General features: G+C 34.9%; 1 protein-coding gene across 1 annotated transcript; it reads left to right on the forward strand.

Annotated features, from left to right (window-relative positions):
* Window positions 1-604: 604 nt before the first annotated feature.
* LOC122592641 (shikimate O-hydroxycinnamoyltransferase-like) lies at window positions 605-5016 on the forward strand. The gene is made up of 2 exons (XM_043764924.1): window positions 605-1200; window positions 4023-5016. The coding sequence occupies exons 1-2, from the start codon at window positions 754-756 to the stop codon at window positions 4911-4913; spliced, it is 1338 nt and encodes a 445-aa protein (XP_043620859.1). The 5' UTR covers window positions 605-753; the 3' UTR covers window positions 4914-5016.
* The last annotated feature ends 11461 nt before the right edge of the window (window positions 5017-16477 follow it).

Consider the following 16477-nt stretch of genomic DNA (forward strand, 5'->3'; position numbering starts at 1 on the left):
GGAGGGTTGTGTTGTGGCTACTAAGATGCATATTCATCTTTCGATGATTGTGTGGAAAAATGAGATTGGATGACAATTGTTTAGTTTTCTTTGGATATAAAATGTTTCTTAAAAACAAATAAAAATGTTATTGTTAAGAGTAAAAGGTTATTCGTGTAAAAAAATAAATTTACAATGACACCAATAAAATTTAGGGGGAAAGTATGAAAGATAAAAATGACTTTATTTTGATTGGTCCACAACTTAACAAATCAATTTGTAACTTTATGTTTATAATTTGTTTGTTTGTTTAGTATTTCTTAGCCTCCTAGTTAAACCTTTTATAGAAAACGATACACATCATTAATTTGCAATTTATGATTTGGCATGCTACATCATACGTAACCAAAACCAGTGTAATGATCAATATATACTCTTTCTAAAACTTTAGTTAAACTTAACTTCATCAACAATATATCAAGCACTAAATTGTAACTCACCCTTTAAAAAAAATTGTAAACTAGATTACTAAATTCATCTATTGAAAATTATATTATTGGCTGGCCTATATATACATAATACACAGTTGTCATCTCCTGAAAACCACACCTACCACTTCATATCAATATAAATAAACACACCCAAAAGCACATACATCTGTGTGTGTTAACTTCAACATCTACTTTTAAAAAAAAAAACTTCAACATCTTCTCTAATTAATTCTTTAGTCTTTTTCACGAAAACCAACCTACCAATAACAATTCACCACATAATATGGGGAGCTTGGGAAGCAATATTCCAAAAACTATGAACATCACAATTAAACACTCATCATATATACAACCTTCAAAGCCCACACCATCCTCTTCTAAGCTATGGACTTCTAACTTAGATTTAGTTGTGGGTAGAATACATATTTTAACTGTTTACTTTTACCGTCCAAATGGTGGGTCAAACTTCTTTGATCCAGTTGTTATGAAACAAGCATTAAGTGATGTGCTTGTTTCTTTTTATCCAATGGCTGGAAGAATGAGTAGAGATGAAGAGAGTGGTAGAGTTGTAATAAACTGTAATGATGAGGGCGTTTTGTTTGTTGAAGCTGTGTCAGATTCAACGTTGGATGACTTTGGTGAGTTTACTCCTTCACCGGAGCTCCGGCGACTTACTCCCACTGTTGATTATTCATGTGACATTTCTACCTACCCGCTGTTTTTTGCACAGGTATTTGTATATGTTATTGTTATTATATCTATATATGTGCTTTCATGAGCTATTACTTATTTATCTTAAGATCTACATTAATTGTATGTGTATTTTTTACTATTTAATGAATGTTGAACCAATCATCAGTAGTTCGATTGGTACATGGGAAAATTTGAGATCTTGAGTTTAAATCTAGTTATAAGTAAAGGGGTTAACTAATATGGTGATAATATGCATTTAGCTGGCTTCTGGTGCCTTCACATTGAAGGGATGATTATTTATTTATCATGTGAGAAATTCAAGAGAGGTGGTAATTGTGATGATTATTTATTTATCACCTAAGAAATTCAGGAGAGGTGGTAATTGTGAGAGTAGCAGAATGATGTTAAGCGGATTTTATATTTTCCCATAAGTAAAGTGCTCTCAAAGAGTGGAGATAAAAGATTTTTTTTAAAGATGGACCTCCTCACCTCACATGTTGCTGATCTCAATTTTATTTTTACTTTTTATTTTTTTTTTATTGAGTGTTGACTTTATATAAAGTCAAGACAGTCCCTGCTCTAAGAACATTTACTAGTAACATAGTAAATGCGATAGTCAAATATGAAAGTACGGGGTAGTCCGTTATGAAGTACGAGTAGTATGCATTAATATGTACTAGTAACATAGTATTCGTAATAAGTTAATAACAGAATACCCTCCATCCTTCCATAATACTGTAGACGAGAACTGTCTAGTTGTTTGAATTTTGAAAATGTGAGAAATTTTGCCTTTTTTTAAGGTTCTAAAGGGGCATAAATATTTATCACCTTCCGATTGTTAAGTTGGTGTAATATAACTTGTCTTTAAAAAAATTAAGAAGGGTTTATTTCACTACAACAAATATGTCATTTTCTCACACTTATTTTTTAATACTTTTAAAATGTGTGAAATTTTTTTTTAATTTAATCACATATATATATAAGTGTAGAAATAATTTACATTTAAAAGTGTGAAGAAATTTAAAAAATCACAATATTTACACACTTATACATGTGGAAAAGAAAAATTCACACTTTCAAGTATGTAAAAATATGTCAATTGTTCACACTCTTAAGTGTTAAAGTTAATTTATAACACTTATGTTCTTCACATAAGGGGAGTGTGAAGAAATCATGTGTTACAAATTAACTTTCACACTTTTAAGTGTGAAAATATTTGACAATTGTTCACACTTTTAAGTGTTAACATTTTGTTTACACATTTATAAGTGTGAAAAAAATTATAACTTTTAAAATTTAGTCACACTTTTAAATGTGATTTTTTTCTACACACTTTATATATGATTGAATTCATAAACTTTTTCACATTTCTTGAATAAATGAGATTTTTTTTTAGTGGTTTCATGTTTTAGCCCATCATAATATTTTTGGAAAGCATCCATACCTATAACATATGTAAACCTTTTAGTTCCCAGACAAATGTTAGTCGATCTAGATGTCACTGACAATCTATCTAGATTCGACCCAAAGATCGAAAAACCAATGTACGTGCGTCTTTAACGCCTTAATCACCCGACCAGAATGCGTATAGCTATAACGGCTTGAACAGTGGTTTAATTTGCCTTATGCATGCTATGACGGTCTCTGGTTATAGTTTTCTTGAGTGACTTAAACAGGCTAGCCTGTTCTTTTTTTTTTTTATTTGATAGACAAAAGAGGTGATATAATCGGTGATTCGCTATCATAAGTTCATAACAGAGTTGAGACAAAGATTATATTTTGTAATAGTGTACATTGATAATGATATTTTTTGATAGCCGAAGGAGGACACAGATCCAATCTAATGTTTCGGAATAAATGATATATATAATAAGTTTTGTTTGATGTGCATTAACAACTTTCTTGTGCTACATAAAGTATTTTATATGCTCGGATGATGATTTATGACCATATAATTTACAATTTCAAACAGGACCGGGATCATTTTTATTAGTAAAAATAAATCTAGACCTTTCACTTATTACTCTTCTTTCAATACCTACTTTTGACAAATTGTAACGTCGAAAATGGATACCACTAAATCATTTACTAAGCTGTTTACTTAATGATCTTTTCACATTAAACATGATTAATTTTAATGATCTTCACAAATAAACATGATTAGACAACATAATGGTCAAACTATTGCCTTACTTGAATTCAACAAGTCATTAAAAATACAAAATGTTAGGTGTAAAAAGCCAATTGTGTTTGATATATGGACTAGAAAACATCATTTCACATGGATTTAGGATTCATTGATTTTGTTTGGTATATGGACATGGGATCCACAATGAGTAGGAGACTTCTATGGGACTAGAAATATGAGTTTTTTCAAAATGGGTTCGGATCGAGTTAGGTTAGGTGTATGAAGAAACAATGTTGGTGAGCCCATATTACCATTTAACAGAAAATAAGAATTGTATGGGAATGTGAATGAAACTAAACGGAACCCGCTTCATGGGTAGTAATCATAAGAATATGTTGATTGCTTTATTTTCTAATTTGTAGATTAAACACCAATAACCAAACAATTTCATTTGAGGATGAAAGTTGTACCACCATTCCCGTACTCATGGGCCAGACCCTCTTTACTTATGATGATGTACCATCTTCGGAATTAGTTGGGGCCCAACCCAAATTTAATAGGGTTGGTGTAAGAGCTCATAAAGTTTGGGGGCCTAATTAAAAGAATTTGGTAACAGTCAAGTTGACCTTCTAGAATACCACATAACTTTTGGATTTTGTTGACTTAGAATGGATATGGAAAGTTGTTCTAATACAAATTTAAGTGACAATCTAAATCTTGGCTAATCACAGGTAACTCATTTCAAATGTGGAGGAGTTGGTCTTGGTTGTGGTGTATTTCATACACTAGCTGATGGTCTATCCTCACTCCATTTCATCAACACATGGTCCGACATGGCTCGAGGTCTATCAATCGCCATCCCACCATTCATTGACCGAACCTTGCTTCGTGCACGTGAACCACCCACCCCAACTTTTGATCACGTCGAGTACCACCTCCCTCCATCCATGAAAACTACCTCCCAAAACATTAAATCAACCCGAAAACCATCAACCACAATGCTAAAGCTCACACTTGATCAACTCAGTGCTCTCAAAACTGCTGCGAAAAATGAAACCGGAAACACTACATATAGCACATACGAAATCCTTGCAGCTCACTTATGGCGTTGTGCGTGCAAGGCACGTGGACTTCCAGATGACCAACTAACTAAATTGTATGTGGCTACAGATGGACGATCTAGATTGAGCCCACAACTCCCACCAGGCTACCTAGGCAATGTTGTATTCACTGCCACCCCAGTTGCCAAATCCTCTGACCTCACAGCTCAACCATTGTCTAATGCAGCATCCTTGATTCGAAGCACTTTGACAAAAATGAACAATGAATATTTGAGATCAGCCATTGACTACCTTGAAGTGCAGCCTGATCTATCGGCTTTGATTCGTGGTCCAAGTTACTTTGCAAGCCCAAACTTGAACATAAACACATGGACTCGATTACCTGTACATGATGCAGATTTTGGGTGGGGTCGGCCCGTGTTCATGGGACCAGCGGTAATATTGTATGAGGGCACCATATATGTTCTACCTAGCCCAAACAATGATAGGAGTATGTCATTGGCAGTGTGCTTAAATGCAGATGAACAACCATTGTTTGAGAAGTTCTTGTATGACTTCTAAGGATTTTTTTGGGTTTGTTGTATTCATTTCTTTGTAATGCGCTTCTGGTGTATCCATGATTTTTGGCTTTCAAGAAAATTGATGTGGGGATATTGCCATTAAAGTTTATCTTCTTGAAAAAAATTGAAATATGGTCCATAGAAGTGGAACATATTAATTCTTTTGAAATATGAATTTTGCTGGAAACTTTCTGCCACGATTCGACAATGGAAGGTTTATCATACGTTGTCTCAACCGGGTCTGCGCTAGAGAGTTCCCTCGAAGTAGAAATGCCTATTTCAAATATCTGATGGGGGAAAACTCCTACTAATCTGCCTGGAGGCATGACGATTAATAGTGGTAAACCCTGCCCCTAAGACTTGAACCTGGATATACTATAGCCAAGTTCTCATAAAAAGGAACTTAATTTCTATATACTTCCCAAGACTTGAACACAAAACCTTATGCAAGGGGATAAGGGATGGTCTTTCAAATAATGAACTAAAGCTCAAGGACGGACCATATTACTTAACAGCTCATAAACTAAGTCAACCAAAACTCCAAAAGATTTTTTCACGTGTTTTATTTATTTTAGACAGCACATTTAAGATTTTTTTTTTTTTTTTGAAAGGTAACATTTAAGATCTTCTAACCTAACCATTTGATACTAAATCCAACTAGAACAAAATTATATCTGTTTTTTTTTTTTTTTTTCTTTGGCAGAAAGTTGTATTAACAATGACTATATGCAAGTTGCAATGTAGTACATTCACGATAAGAAAAGAAATGTACATCTTAATCACCTCCGAATCTTGACTGCGGATGAAAAAATTTGGATTAAAAAACCTGAAAGTTCACAAAAAAAATCCTTATACTACCGTTCTTCACTCTATCTCGTTTTTTACATTCACCCCATTTCCCAAACAAGTTCTGACTCGCATTTTAATTACCTCAAAACTATTAACACTGTTGAACTAGACGGATGACCATTCGTGATAATATCATATTGATTATGAAACATAAATAACATTTTACAGCCGAACCTCTATAAATTGTTACTTGGTAATTAATAACCTCGATAAAACTAATAATTTGTCCGGTCCCAACTAGCGCATTACAAGAAAAATGCCATTTAGAGACATACTTAGCGACTTAATTAGCGACATATTTGAAGCTAGTGACTTGCATAACGATGTCAAGTGAGAAGTTTCTAGAAAAAAGTCACAGATTTTTGCGTCATTAATATGTAAGACGCTAAAATTAGCGACAATAATAACGTTATCTACGTCGTGTCGCTAACTTTTTTATAGCGACATGACTACTATGACAGTAATGTTGACGCTAATCTCAAACAAGTCGCTAGACATGACGCTATATGTGACACTAATTATAGCAAAAAAAATTCTGTTCCATTTCATTTGTCGTTATATATGCCATTGATTATATTAAAACCAACATTTTTTGAGCTAAATAAATAATAACTATACAAATAAATAATCTAATATTTGAAATGAAACATATTCATAAATCCTTATAAAACATATTAAAATTATATTTTAGGTAATTTAAGCACATTTTTCAATATTCCCATATTGCATCTAATTCATACATTATCTATAATTTTATATCTCTAAACAGAATCAGACAAACATTCGACCAAGATCTAACACACAATCACTTCTTTCTTTCTTTCCTATTTACACACACGCATATCAATTCCCCCCACTGTTTTGTATTATCATCACCAAACCGCCACAACACGCGAGCACCAACCCTCGTATTATATTAACTAAATATTCCATTTAATATCAAAGTAACTTCTACAACAAACTAAATTATTTAAGTTTAAACCAAAGATATCGGCTCCTAGCTTGAACATGACCTTTTCGGCTTTCATGAGCAATTGTATACTAAAAAAATAAGAAAATAACACTTTATTAATGACAAATTACCCAGCATATGGAATCTTGTAGAGGAACCTTGCATCTGTTTAAAAAACCATAGACTTTTCAAAAAAAAAAACAAAAACTGAACATAATCCTTCCCTATCTTATTAATTCATGATTTCAATAAGTCAAAATCTAGTATAAATGATACAACCAATATAAAGAATGATGCATGACAACCACAACCACCAATACTAGACAGTCTAAAAGGAAGGTGATGATATTATAAAACCCCGTGACTAAAATATTATACAACCAGTTTTATTTTTTTCAATTGCTTCTTTCCTGTTGATGCTGGCAAATTCTTTACATTCTCTCCAGAAAGTTCCTCGTCTCCTCTCCCACCAGCTACTATTGTTACCTAATGCCTACATACATGATACTGGACTTCAGATTTTAGAATTATACTCTAAATAAATAAGATGGGAGCAACAAGAGCATGCAGTAGGTTTACCTGCAATCATCTTAACTTTAAAGAAAAATCCTTTGCATTAAAGTTCTTTATAAACAAGCAGACGCTACCAAGAACAACCTCGATTTGGTTTTCTGAACTCTAATATATCGGATACTTGGCATGTAACTGCAAAATATATTTACAAAACATAGTCGTTTAACATCATTGGTTGCTATTCATTTGGACATTGTGTCAAAAACTTGATTCATTTAGCATAAGTACCTAATTTTCGAAATAACACCTAGTAAATCGATCAAATGATCTGGATGAAAAACTCACTGAAAACCAACACTCTGAAGAAGGCGGCCATAGCTTTCAAGATGTTAGACAGGTTAACTCTCTTTTTTGAGGCTGGGCTGCCAAATGGTAAGACAATCATCCGCAACGATGATGCAGTCCCCACTAACAACTTAAGTTACCTGTCCAGTGAAGGTGTTTGGAGACTGTCGTTGGCTTCACAGCTCAAGTTAAAGCAACACATACCATTCCTTATAATATGAGACTGGACAGGTAACCGCCTGTCGTTAGGCCGGTTCTTAGGCCACTCCTTATAGGAGCTACTTTTTCCCTACTTCTTACCCATTTTTTCCACTATTCATCAGTTTTTTCTCTCCCAAAAACACCCCCTCCTTATAACCCTACTTCTTCCCCAGTTTTTCACTATTTATTCACTATTTTATTATTTCATTTTTTTTTACACAAAATTAAAAAAAAACACATTTTATTAATAATTAAACCCACATTACATTACTTAAAATAAAAGACAATACAATAATAAAAAAAGACAATACCGGAAAAAAACATAAAATACATAATAATTAATCGATTACTCTTCATCGTCATCATCTTTGATTGACATTTTTCTTAATCCACGGTAAGCCATTTCATTGGCCCACCACTTGTCGTGTTCTGGGCATTTCACTTCCCACGTTGATTTCTCTTCTCCACAGTTGTCGTGGTACGATTCAGCCCAAGTGTATTGGTCGGTCAACGTGTGACCGGCCTTAAAAACATTGTCGATCACCCTCTTCACTATTTTGCTCTCATCCTGCAGAAAATAAGAATATGTCTCTTCGTGTTTCGAGACCCTGCGGCCTGGTGCTTCTATTTCCTGAACGTGTTGGTCGCATTGGTGTCTCTTCTTCCGTAGGAAACCCAGAACCCCAGAGAGTTTATTTTGAAGGAGGGTGTCCTCATTGATATCGACCATGATTCGTGTTTTCATCTCAGCTTTGGTGAGACGAGGTCGGTGAACGTTTTTTGATATTGATGAAGTCATTTGGAATATTGAGTGAGTTAGCAGATGAAACAAGTTTTTTGAACGGTGATGAAACTGGTAAATGCTTTGGGTTGGTATTTATAGAGTAACATTGTAGAAGGCCGTTAAGGGACTGTAAATGTAAATTTTTTTTGAATTTTTGGCCGTTTGAGGGACTATAATTGTAAATATTTTGAAGTGAACGTTGGAGGGACTGTAATTGTAAATATTTTGAATTTTGAACGTTGGAGGAGCGTTTTTGACTTCAGCTATAAATACTGCCTCCTTACCAGATATTTCATTTCAAAACTCAAACTTTTATATATCTGCAATGACTTCTTCATCAAATGCCCCTTACCGAAAATGTTCAATGACTGTCGATCAAGTAAATGAAAGTATCATGGCTGATATCCTCGACCACTAAATGTTCAAAGACCAACTTGTTGAAATTGGTTTAAAACTTCAAGCGAAAAAGAAATGGTGTCAAGAACAAATCAATTATATACAAACGGGGCATTGTACTGAGCTTGAATGTCAATACTTTACTTATTTGCAGGGGAAGTTTGTCAAGATTCAAGAAGTTGTGGAAGAAACTGCTTGTGCGGTCATCACCTTGAATGAGTTCATTAACTTTGTCAAACCAGTTTATGCCCAGAAGAAATAAGTAGGCTCTTTTAATGTTATGTTGTATGTTTTTCTTTATTAAGTTTTTAATGTTATTAAAATTATGAATAAACTTATTTTATTAAGGTAGACTTATTTTATTAAAATACTTAAGAACATTACAATAGTAAAAGACAACACACAATTCAAACTGCTAAAACACACTTAAAATAAACTAAAGCACACACAATTAAACTAAAAAGTCTACTTTATAATCCAGAACAACTAAAAAGGAACAAAGATAAACTGCCTGAAGCAGTGCTCGTATCTGAATCCCCTCCCATGCTTCTCCCGATATATTTGATGCACCGTTGCATAATATTGCACATCCTCTCTGTTGCCTGCTTGTGCAATCAATCGCGTCCAAATTGCCTCAAATTGTTTACATTCCTTCCGCATCTTGGTCCAGTGCAGCAGTGACCTTGCAGTTGAGCCTAGCTTTGTGGTCCTCCATTGGTCTCCACATTGAAAATTTAGTAACTTCATCTGTAACATCCTAAATCTTTTTCTTATATATGTTGATTTTGCCGTTAGTCAAACTTAGCTTTTCATCCAGTCGTTATATGTGTTTAATGTGCTTAGTTAATATGTCGCGTATTCAGGGTGTGACATAAAATTAAGTGTGATTAATATGTGTGTCAATTGAGTAGAGTGTGTGGTTGTTACTTAAAGATGAAGTTAAAATATTCTCTAGTCTCGTTAACTTGTCACTCATCGTTTTTTTTGTACATGACAATTCTTAATTTTAGTTTGACTATATATATATATATATATATGACCAATATTTCGTTATCCATCTAAGTAAACTAAAAGAATAATCGGGTTAATGTTAACAATTAATTAGAATAATTACTAAGTTGGTCCATTAGTATACCTATTTTGTAGTCAATTTTATATGGCCTGTTAGTCGACCTAATCCATATTCGTTGGCCCAAATTGTAGATAAAACCCTTGTTGTCATATCTCTTGGCCCAAATATTTATAAATACCCTCCCTAGACGATTCATTGTATTCGAAAAACAAATCTAAAAACCCTAAACGAAACGTAAGAAACTCTGTGCAGAAGGAGAGGCGGTAAAGTGGTGACTTTGCGCTTGCGTTTGGTTAAATTGATTCGGTTTTTATAGCAAGGTAACACTCAGTTGTCATTAGTGTACATTCATAAGAATCGTTTGGTACGTAGGGATTGATCCTTAGTTTCGCGTGTCATTGATATGATTACACTATATCGATTTGTAAACTCGTCTAGTTTTCTTGCATGAATACAGTCGTTGTTCTCTTTTTAGTCACCGCAGAATTGTTAAGAGTATTTTCAGAGAATTAGTAGCAAATCTATGCTATAAAAGTTTGTATAACCCGAGTAAAGAGTTTGTAATGACGTACTGGATTCACTTTGAGTTTCAGATGTGTGTTTTAAATATTAATTTAGTCTAAGTCAACTAGGCAAGAAATATGGGTCTTGCGTTAGGTTAAGTCTAGTCACAACGTTGAGGATTACGACTTGACTTGTTAGGCGACATGGTTATATATGAGTATTATTTATCGTTTTTAATCTCAAGAATGCGAAGTAATTAATTAAAGATCAGACTAAAATTATCTACGAGCAGTAGTTACACGAGTAGCTTGCTTCAATTCGACATAATTTTTATGAGAAGTCGAGTGTTCATGTAAGCTTACAAGTACTAGACTCGGCACTTTGCTCATTCTGTAAAGTGGCGAACTCGTTGCTGAATCATGTGGCGAAAAAAGAAAAAAACATATACTATAGAATAACTAGATAGTAGCATGACATGTTAATTTATAGCCATGGCAAGGCCACACGTACATACATGCCATCACCATCTAGAGAATATTTAGCTCTTTCACCTTGAAGTGTAAATACGTAGTTTAATTGATCATTAATCGTTTTATTAACATCACATCCTAAGTATGACTACAACTTGTTTTGAAATTACTTGGTCAAAGTGCTGTTCGAAATATGGCCAATATGCATTAGTTGAAAACTTCTTACATGCCAAGATATTATGCTGTTAGTTAGAGATGATAATTAATGTGGATGAGAATATAAATAATTAAAAGTGATTAATAATATGGAAACTCGAAGTTGATCAGTAGGGGGATTATTGCCAAGACATTAGATGTAAATTGTATATGTGTATATATTTGTAGGAAACTTTGTTTGACGAGGAGTAAAGGCGTAACTCGAAGATAAGGTAAGATAACTTACTTTTAACACCTGGGGACATAACAAAAATTAGTTTTATTGATTACTCCCTACTTTATGAAGTTAACGATCTCATGCTTATATTGGGTATGGGTTGTATGTGGGAGGTTTATTGGGACATTGTTTATGCATGCTTTAGTCGATACGAGCTTATTGTTGTAATGTTGTTTAATGTAGCTTGTGATTGAGTTGCTTTAGTAGATACGAGATTATTTGTGACTTGTACACATAGTACACTAGACTTGACTAAGTTGCCATGTCACTTGCACGTTAAGGGCCCTAATGTTGATATGTGAAAATTAGTAGCAATTTTAAAGGAGAATATAATAAAGTAGCTAATGAAAATAAGTAGCATTGCGTAGCATTCTTTATGTGCAAAGTCTCGAGTACTGAGTAGCAAGTGTTAAGCTTAACCCACATTTGGTCTCGTGGATCATTTGTGTTAAGTAGCCCATCCGGGGGCGACGTATACTGTTCCCGGTGGGGTCAATCTTTTAAGTAGCTGAGTAATTCTGTTGGGTGTGATTGGCCTTTATAGTAGTTTGCGGATTACTCGTGGATTGGTTATGCCTTTCCATAACGACGCCGATGGACCCCCGAAAGGTTTACCATTCATGTCGGGTGTGAGGTTCCCTGTGAGGTCTTATGACCGCCTGCACACAAAACCTTTATTGTTGATGGCATAACCTAAGTAGTTAAGTAGTTAAAGAGTTGAGTAGCTTAGTAAAGAAGCTAAAGTAGTATTTGAGGATTGCTAGGCACATTGTAGGATTTGATTATCCTATTTCAGTAGTATTTTTTGATATGTGTAATTGTACCTATATATTTGCATGAGACACTTTTATTGAAATGATTTTAATTGGCAATCTTTTTGTTGTACTAACCTGTTATCTTACTCAGCTTTAAAAGCTGACACTTGTTTTGTGGAAAATGTGTTGTGCCCTCAGGTTAGGCATTGATTGATTATTTGATGGCTTGATTGAGAGTGGGGTAGCTAATAAATGGAGTTAGTGGATGATGGCTTTAGTTACCCTTAGTTTTCTTATTTTAGTAGATTCATTATTTAGCCGTTTGACATTTAATATGTAGATTGTGAATTTCATGAGAATTAATGTGATGATACTTTGTCGGTAACACCTTTATGAGAAAATTATGATGTTTTAAGATTCCGTTAGGGATCATTTAGGATTTTTTAAAAGTCGCTTCCATATTTTATTAACGGAGTTTGATTTATTATTTAATATTTTTGGAAATTCACATTTTTGTAAAGCAAGGTGTTACAAGATGGTATCAAAGCCGTAGTTTAAGTGAACCGTGGGCCATAGGTGTAGGTCATGGACTTAAACTAGTAGTGTTTGTTGCGCATTTGAATTTAGGTAGTTGTGCCTTAGCCATAAGGAGCTTGCTTTTAGGACAGTTTGGGATTAGTGTGCGAGTAGAACTAAGGCTTTTGTGTATCTGTGACTATATGCATATTTATGTAGTGTAACCTTAGTCTCCTTTCTATATTCATCGTTAAATTCAGTCGTGTGTGATTTTATAGAAGTATGGTGACTACACGGAACCAGACTAGCCGAAATGATGGTAATGGAGAGGGTGTTACTAACCCGAATAACAATGTGGTTGCTGGTCCTACTCCAGCTGAGTTGGTTGAATTGTTACGATCTGTTAATAATGAACTGACCCGAACCAGACAAGAGTTGCAAGAAGTGAGGGCTGAAAGGGATTTTTTGTTTAACCAACCTGAAAGGTCGGTAGAGAGTTACCCTCGTCGAAACTGCCAATATGAAGAGCCATCTCCTACTCGCAGCGGTACAGGTATTACTCCTTCGGTTCATTCTATTCACCGATGGGATGACAGGGTTCATAATGATAGCGATGGTATGGATGGTGATGTTGAGGTTAATAGAAGATGTAGGGTTGTTGGTGACAATGCCAGACATCGGGATGATGACTATGATGGCGGTGATAGGCGTGGGGAATTTAAATTCAAGAGTTTCAAGGACTGTGGACCTGCTAGCTTTACTGGAAGTACTGGTCCCATTGCTAGTATGAGATGGATCCGACAGATAGAGATGACTTTCGGGGCGAGTGGCTGCCCTGAAAATAAGAAAGTTGTGTTTGCTGCTAAAATGTTAGACAATGATGCACTTGATTGGTGGGATACTCGTATTCAGCCACGAGGCTCTCGTTTTATTGCTAGCTTGACTTGGGAGTCATTTGTGGAGTTGTTTAAGAAGGAGTTTTGTACCGATTGGGAAACGCAAGCTATGGAGTCGGAGTTTATTGCTTTGAAAAAGAGCGATAAAACCATTGCTGATTATTCTCGGAGTTTTGTAGAAAAGCTTCGTTTTTGTAAGCACCTGTGTCCTAGTGATATATCACAGGTGAATAGGTATGTTTCAGGTCTTCCTGCTGATTATCGTCCGATAGTTAGGATGCAAAAGACTCTTAGAGACGCGATTGAGATGGCTAAATCCATTGAGCATGATATGAAGCCTCATGATAGGAGAGATACTTCTTTAGGTAATAAGAAGAAATATGATGGGTCTTCCGGTTCTGGTTCATCTAAAAAGTTTAAGGATGGGTCCTCTAATGGTTATGACAATAAGCAGTCCGGGACTTGGTGTGATCGTTGCAAGTCTAAGCATTCTGGGTCATGTACCGTTCAAACTACTCGTTGTGGAAATTGTACCGAGTTGGGTCACTTCTCTAAAGATTGCACAAAAGAAGCTCGTTGCCATCAGTGTAAGCGGACTGGACATGTGAAGGCAAATTGCCCACAGTTGAAGAATGATGAGAAGAAAGATGATCGTCCCAAAACTAAAGCTCGTGCCTTTAACATGCTTGCTTATGAAGCTGAGGCGAAGGACAAGGTAACTAACAATACTGTTCTTATTACTTGATGATAATTACTTTATTTCGTGTGAGCCGAATGCAGTAGCTTTTGATTTATTATTATTCTTATTTACTTTATAGAGTGATGTACCTACTAGTATTTATTTATCAACTTGGGAAGAAATTGTCGATAGTAGTAATTTGTTTTATTGCGAGATGTAAACGAGTTTAGGATGGTAGTGGTCTATGATTTTGATGATGTTAATAAATGCACTGAGGGTGATGGACATAATTTAGAGCGGGTAGTGTAAGAATAGGAATGGCAGAAATGAAATAAAGTTGATGCTTACCCACGCAAGGGGTTTTGGATCATGGTGCGAGTATGTCGTGAGAATTGGAGATCGATATGGGAGGTTATGGCTCTCGTTTCGTTGCTTGCTGCTGATTCCGGGGACAGAATCTTTTAATGAGGAGAGAATTGTAACATCCTAAATCTTTTTCTTATATATGTTGATTTTGCCGTTAGTCAAAACTTAGCTTTTCATCCGGTCGTTATATGTGTTTAATGTGCTTAGTTAATATGTCGCGTATTCAGGGTGTGACATAAAATTAAGTGTGATTAATACGTGTGTCAATTGAGTAGAGTGTGTGGTTGTTAGTTAAAGATGAAGTTAAAATATTCTCTAGTCTCGTTAACCTGTCACTCATCTTTTTTTTTTTGTACATGACAATTCTTAATTTTAGTTTGACTATATATATATATATGACCAATATTTCGTTATCCATCTAAGTAAGCTAAAAGAATAATCGGGTTAATGTTAACAATTAATTAGAATAATTACTAAGTTGGTCCATTTGTATACCTATTTTGTAGTGAATTTTATATGGCCTGTTAGTCGACCTATTCCATATTCGTTGGCCCAAATTGTAGATAAAACCCTTGTTGTCATATCTCTTGGCCCAAATATTTATAAATACCCTCCGTAGACAATTCATTGTATTTGGAAAACAAATCTAAAAACCCTAAACGAAACGTAAGAAACTCTGTGCAGAAGGAGAGGTGGTAAAGTGGTGACTTTGCGCTTGCGTTTGGTTAAATTGATTCGGTTTTTATAGCAAGGTAACACTCAGTTGTCATTAGTGTACATTCATAAGAATCGTTTGGTACGTAGGGATTGTTCCTTAGTTTTGCGTGTCATTGATATGATTACACTATATCGATTTGTAAACGCGTCTAGTTTTCTTGCATGAATACAGTCGTTGTTCTCTTTTCAGTCACCGCAGAATTGTTAAGAGTATTTTAAGAGAATTAGTAGCAAAGCTATGCTATAAAAGTTTGTATAACCCGAGTAAAGAGTTTGTAATGACGTACTGGATTCACTTTGAGTTTCAGATTTGTGTTTTAAATATTAATTTAGTCTAAGTCAACTAGGCAAGAAATATGGGTCTTGCGTTAGGTTAAGTCTAGTCACAACGTTGAGGATTACGACTTGACTTGTTAGGCGACATGGTTATATATGAGTATTATTTAACGTTTTTAATCTCATGCATGCGAAGTAATTAATTAAAGATCGGACTAAAGTTATCTACGAGCAGTAGTTACACGAGTAGCTTGCTTCAATTCGACATAATTTTTATGAGAAGTCGAGTGTTCATGTAAGCTTACAAGTACTAGACTCGGCACTTTGCTCATTCTGTAAAGTGGCAAACTCGATGAATAATGTGGCGGAAAAAGAAAAAAACATATACTATAGAATAACTAGATAGTAGCATGACATGTTAATTTATGGCCATGGCAAGGCCACACGTACATACAGGCCATCACCATCTAGAGAATATTTAGCTCTTTCACCTTGAAGTGTAAATACGTAGTGTTAGGTCCAGTTTAAGCTAAACTGGAGCTCTCCAGTGACATCTGGAGAGCATGAAGAATTGTCCGAAATATTAGAAGTCCAGTTGCATTGTACAGGTTTAGCAACTGATGACTTCCTCCAGTTGAGATCAGAAGACTAGAATCTGAAGACCTTCCAGTTGAAGTCAAAGACAACAAATGGAAGATAGAGATTGGCAATGGCAGCGAAGCCCAGTTGACAATCTACCAGATCAATCAACTAGAGAATCCTCCAGTGTAAATGCTCTTACAAAGCTTTACACTGATTACGAGGAGGACCTTTTTACTCTACATCTTTTTAACCGGACAAT

Source organism: Erigeron canadensis, chromosome 3 (assembly GCF_010389155.1).
Source record: "Erigeron canadensis isolate Cc75 chromosome 3, C_canadensis_v1, whole genome shotgun sequence".
In the NCBI taxonomy this organism is placed as follows: Eukaryota; Viridiplantae; Streptophyta; class Magnoliopsida; order Asterales; family Asteraceae; genus Erigeron; species Erigeron canadensis.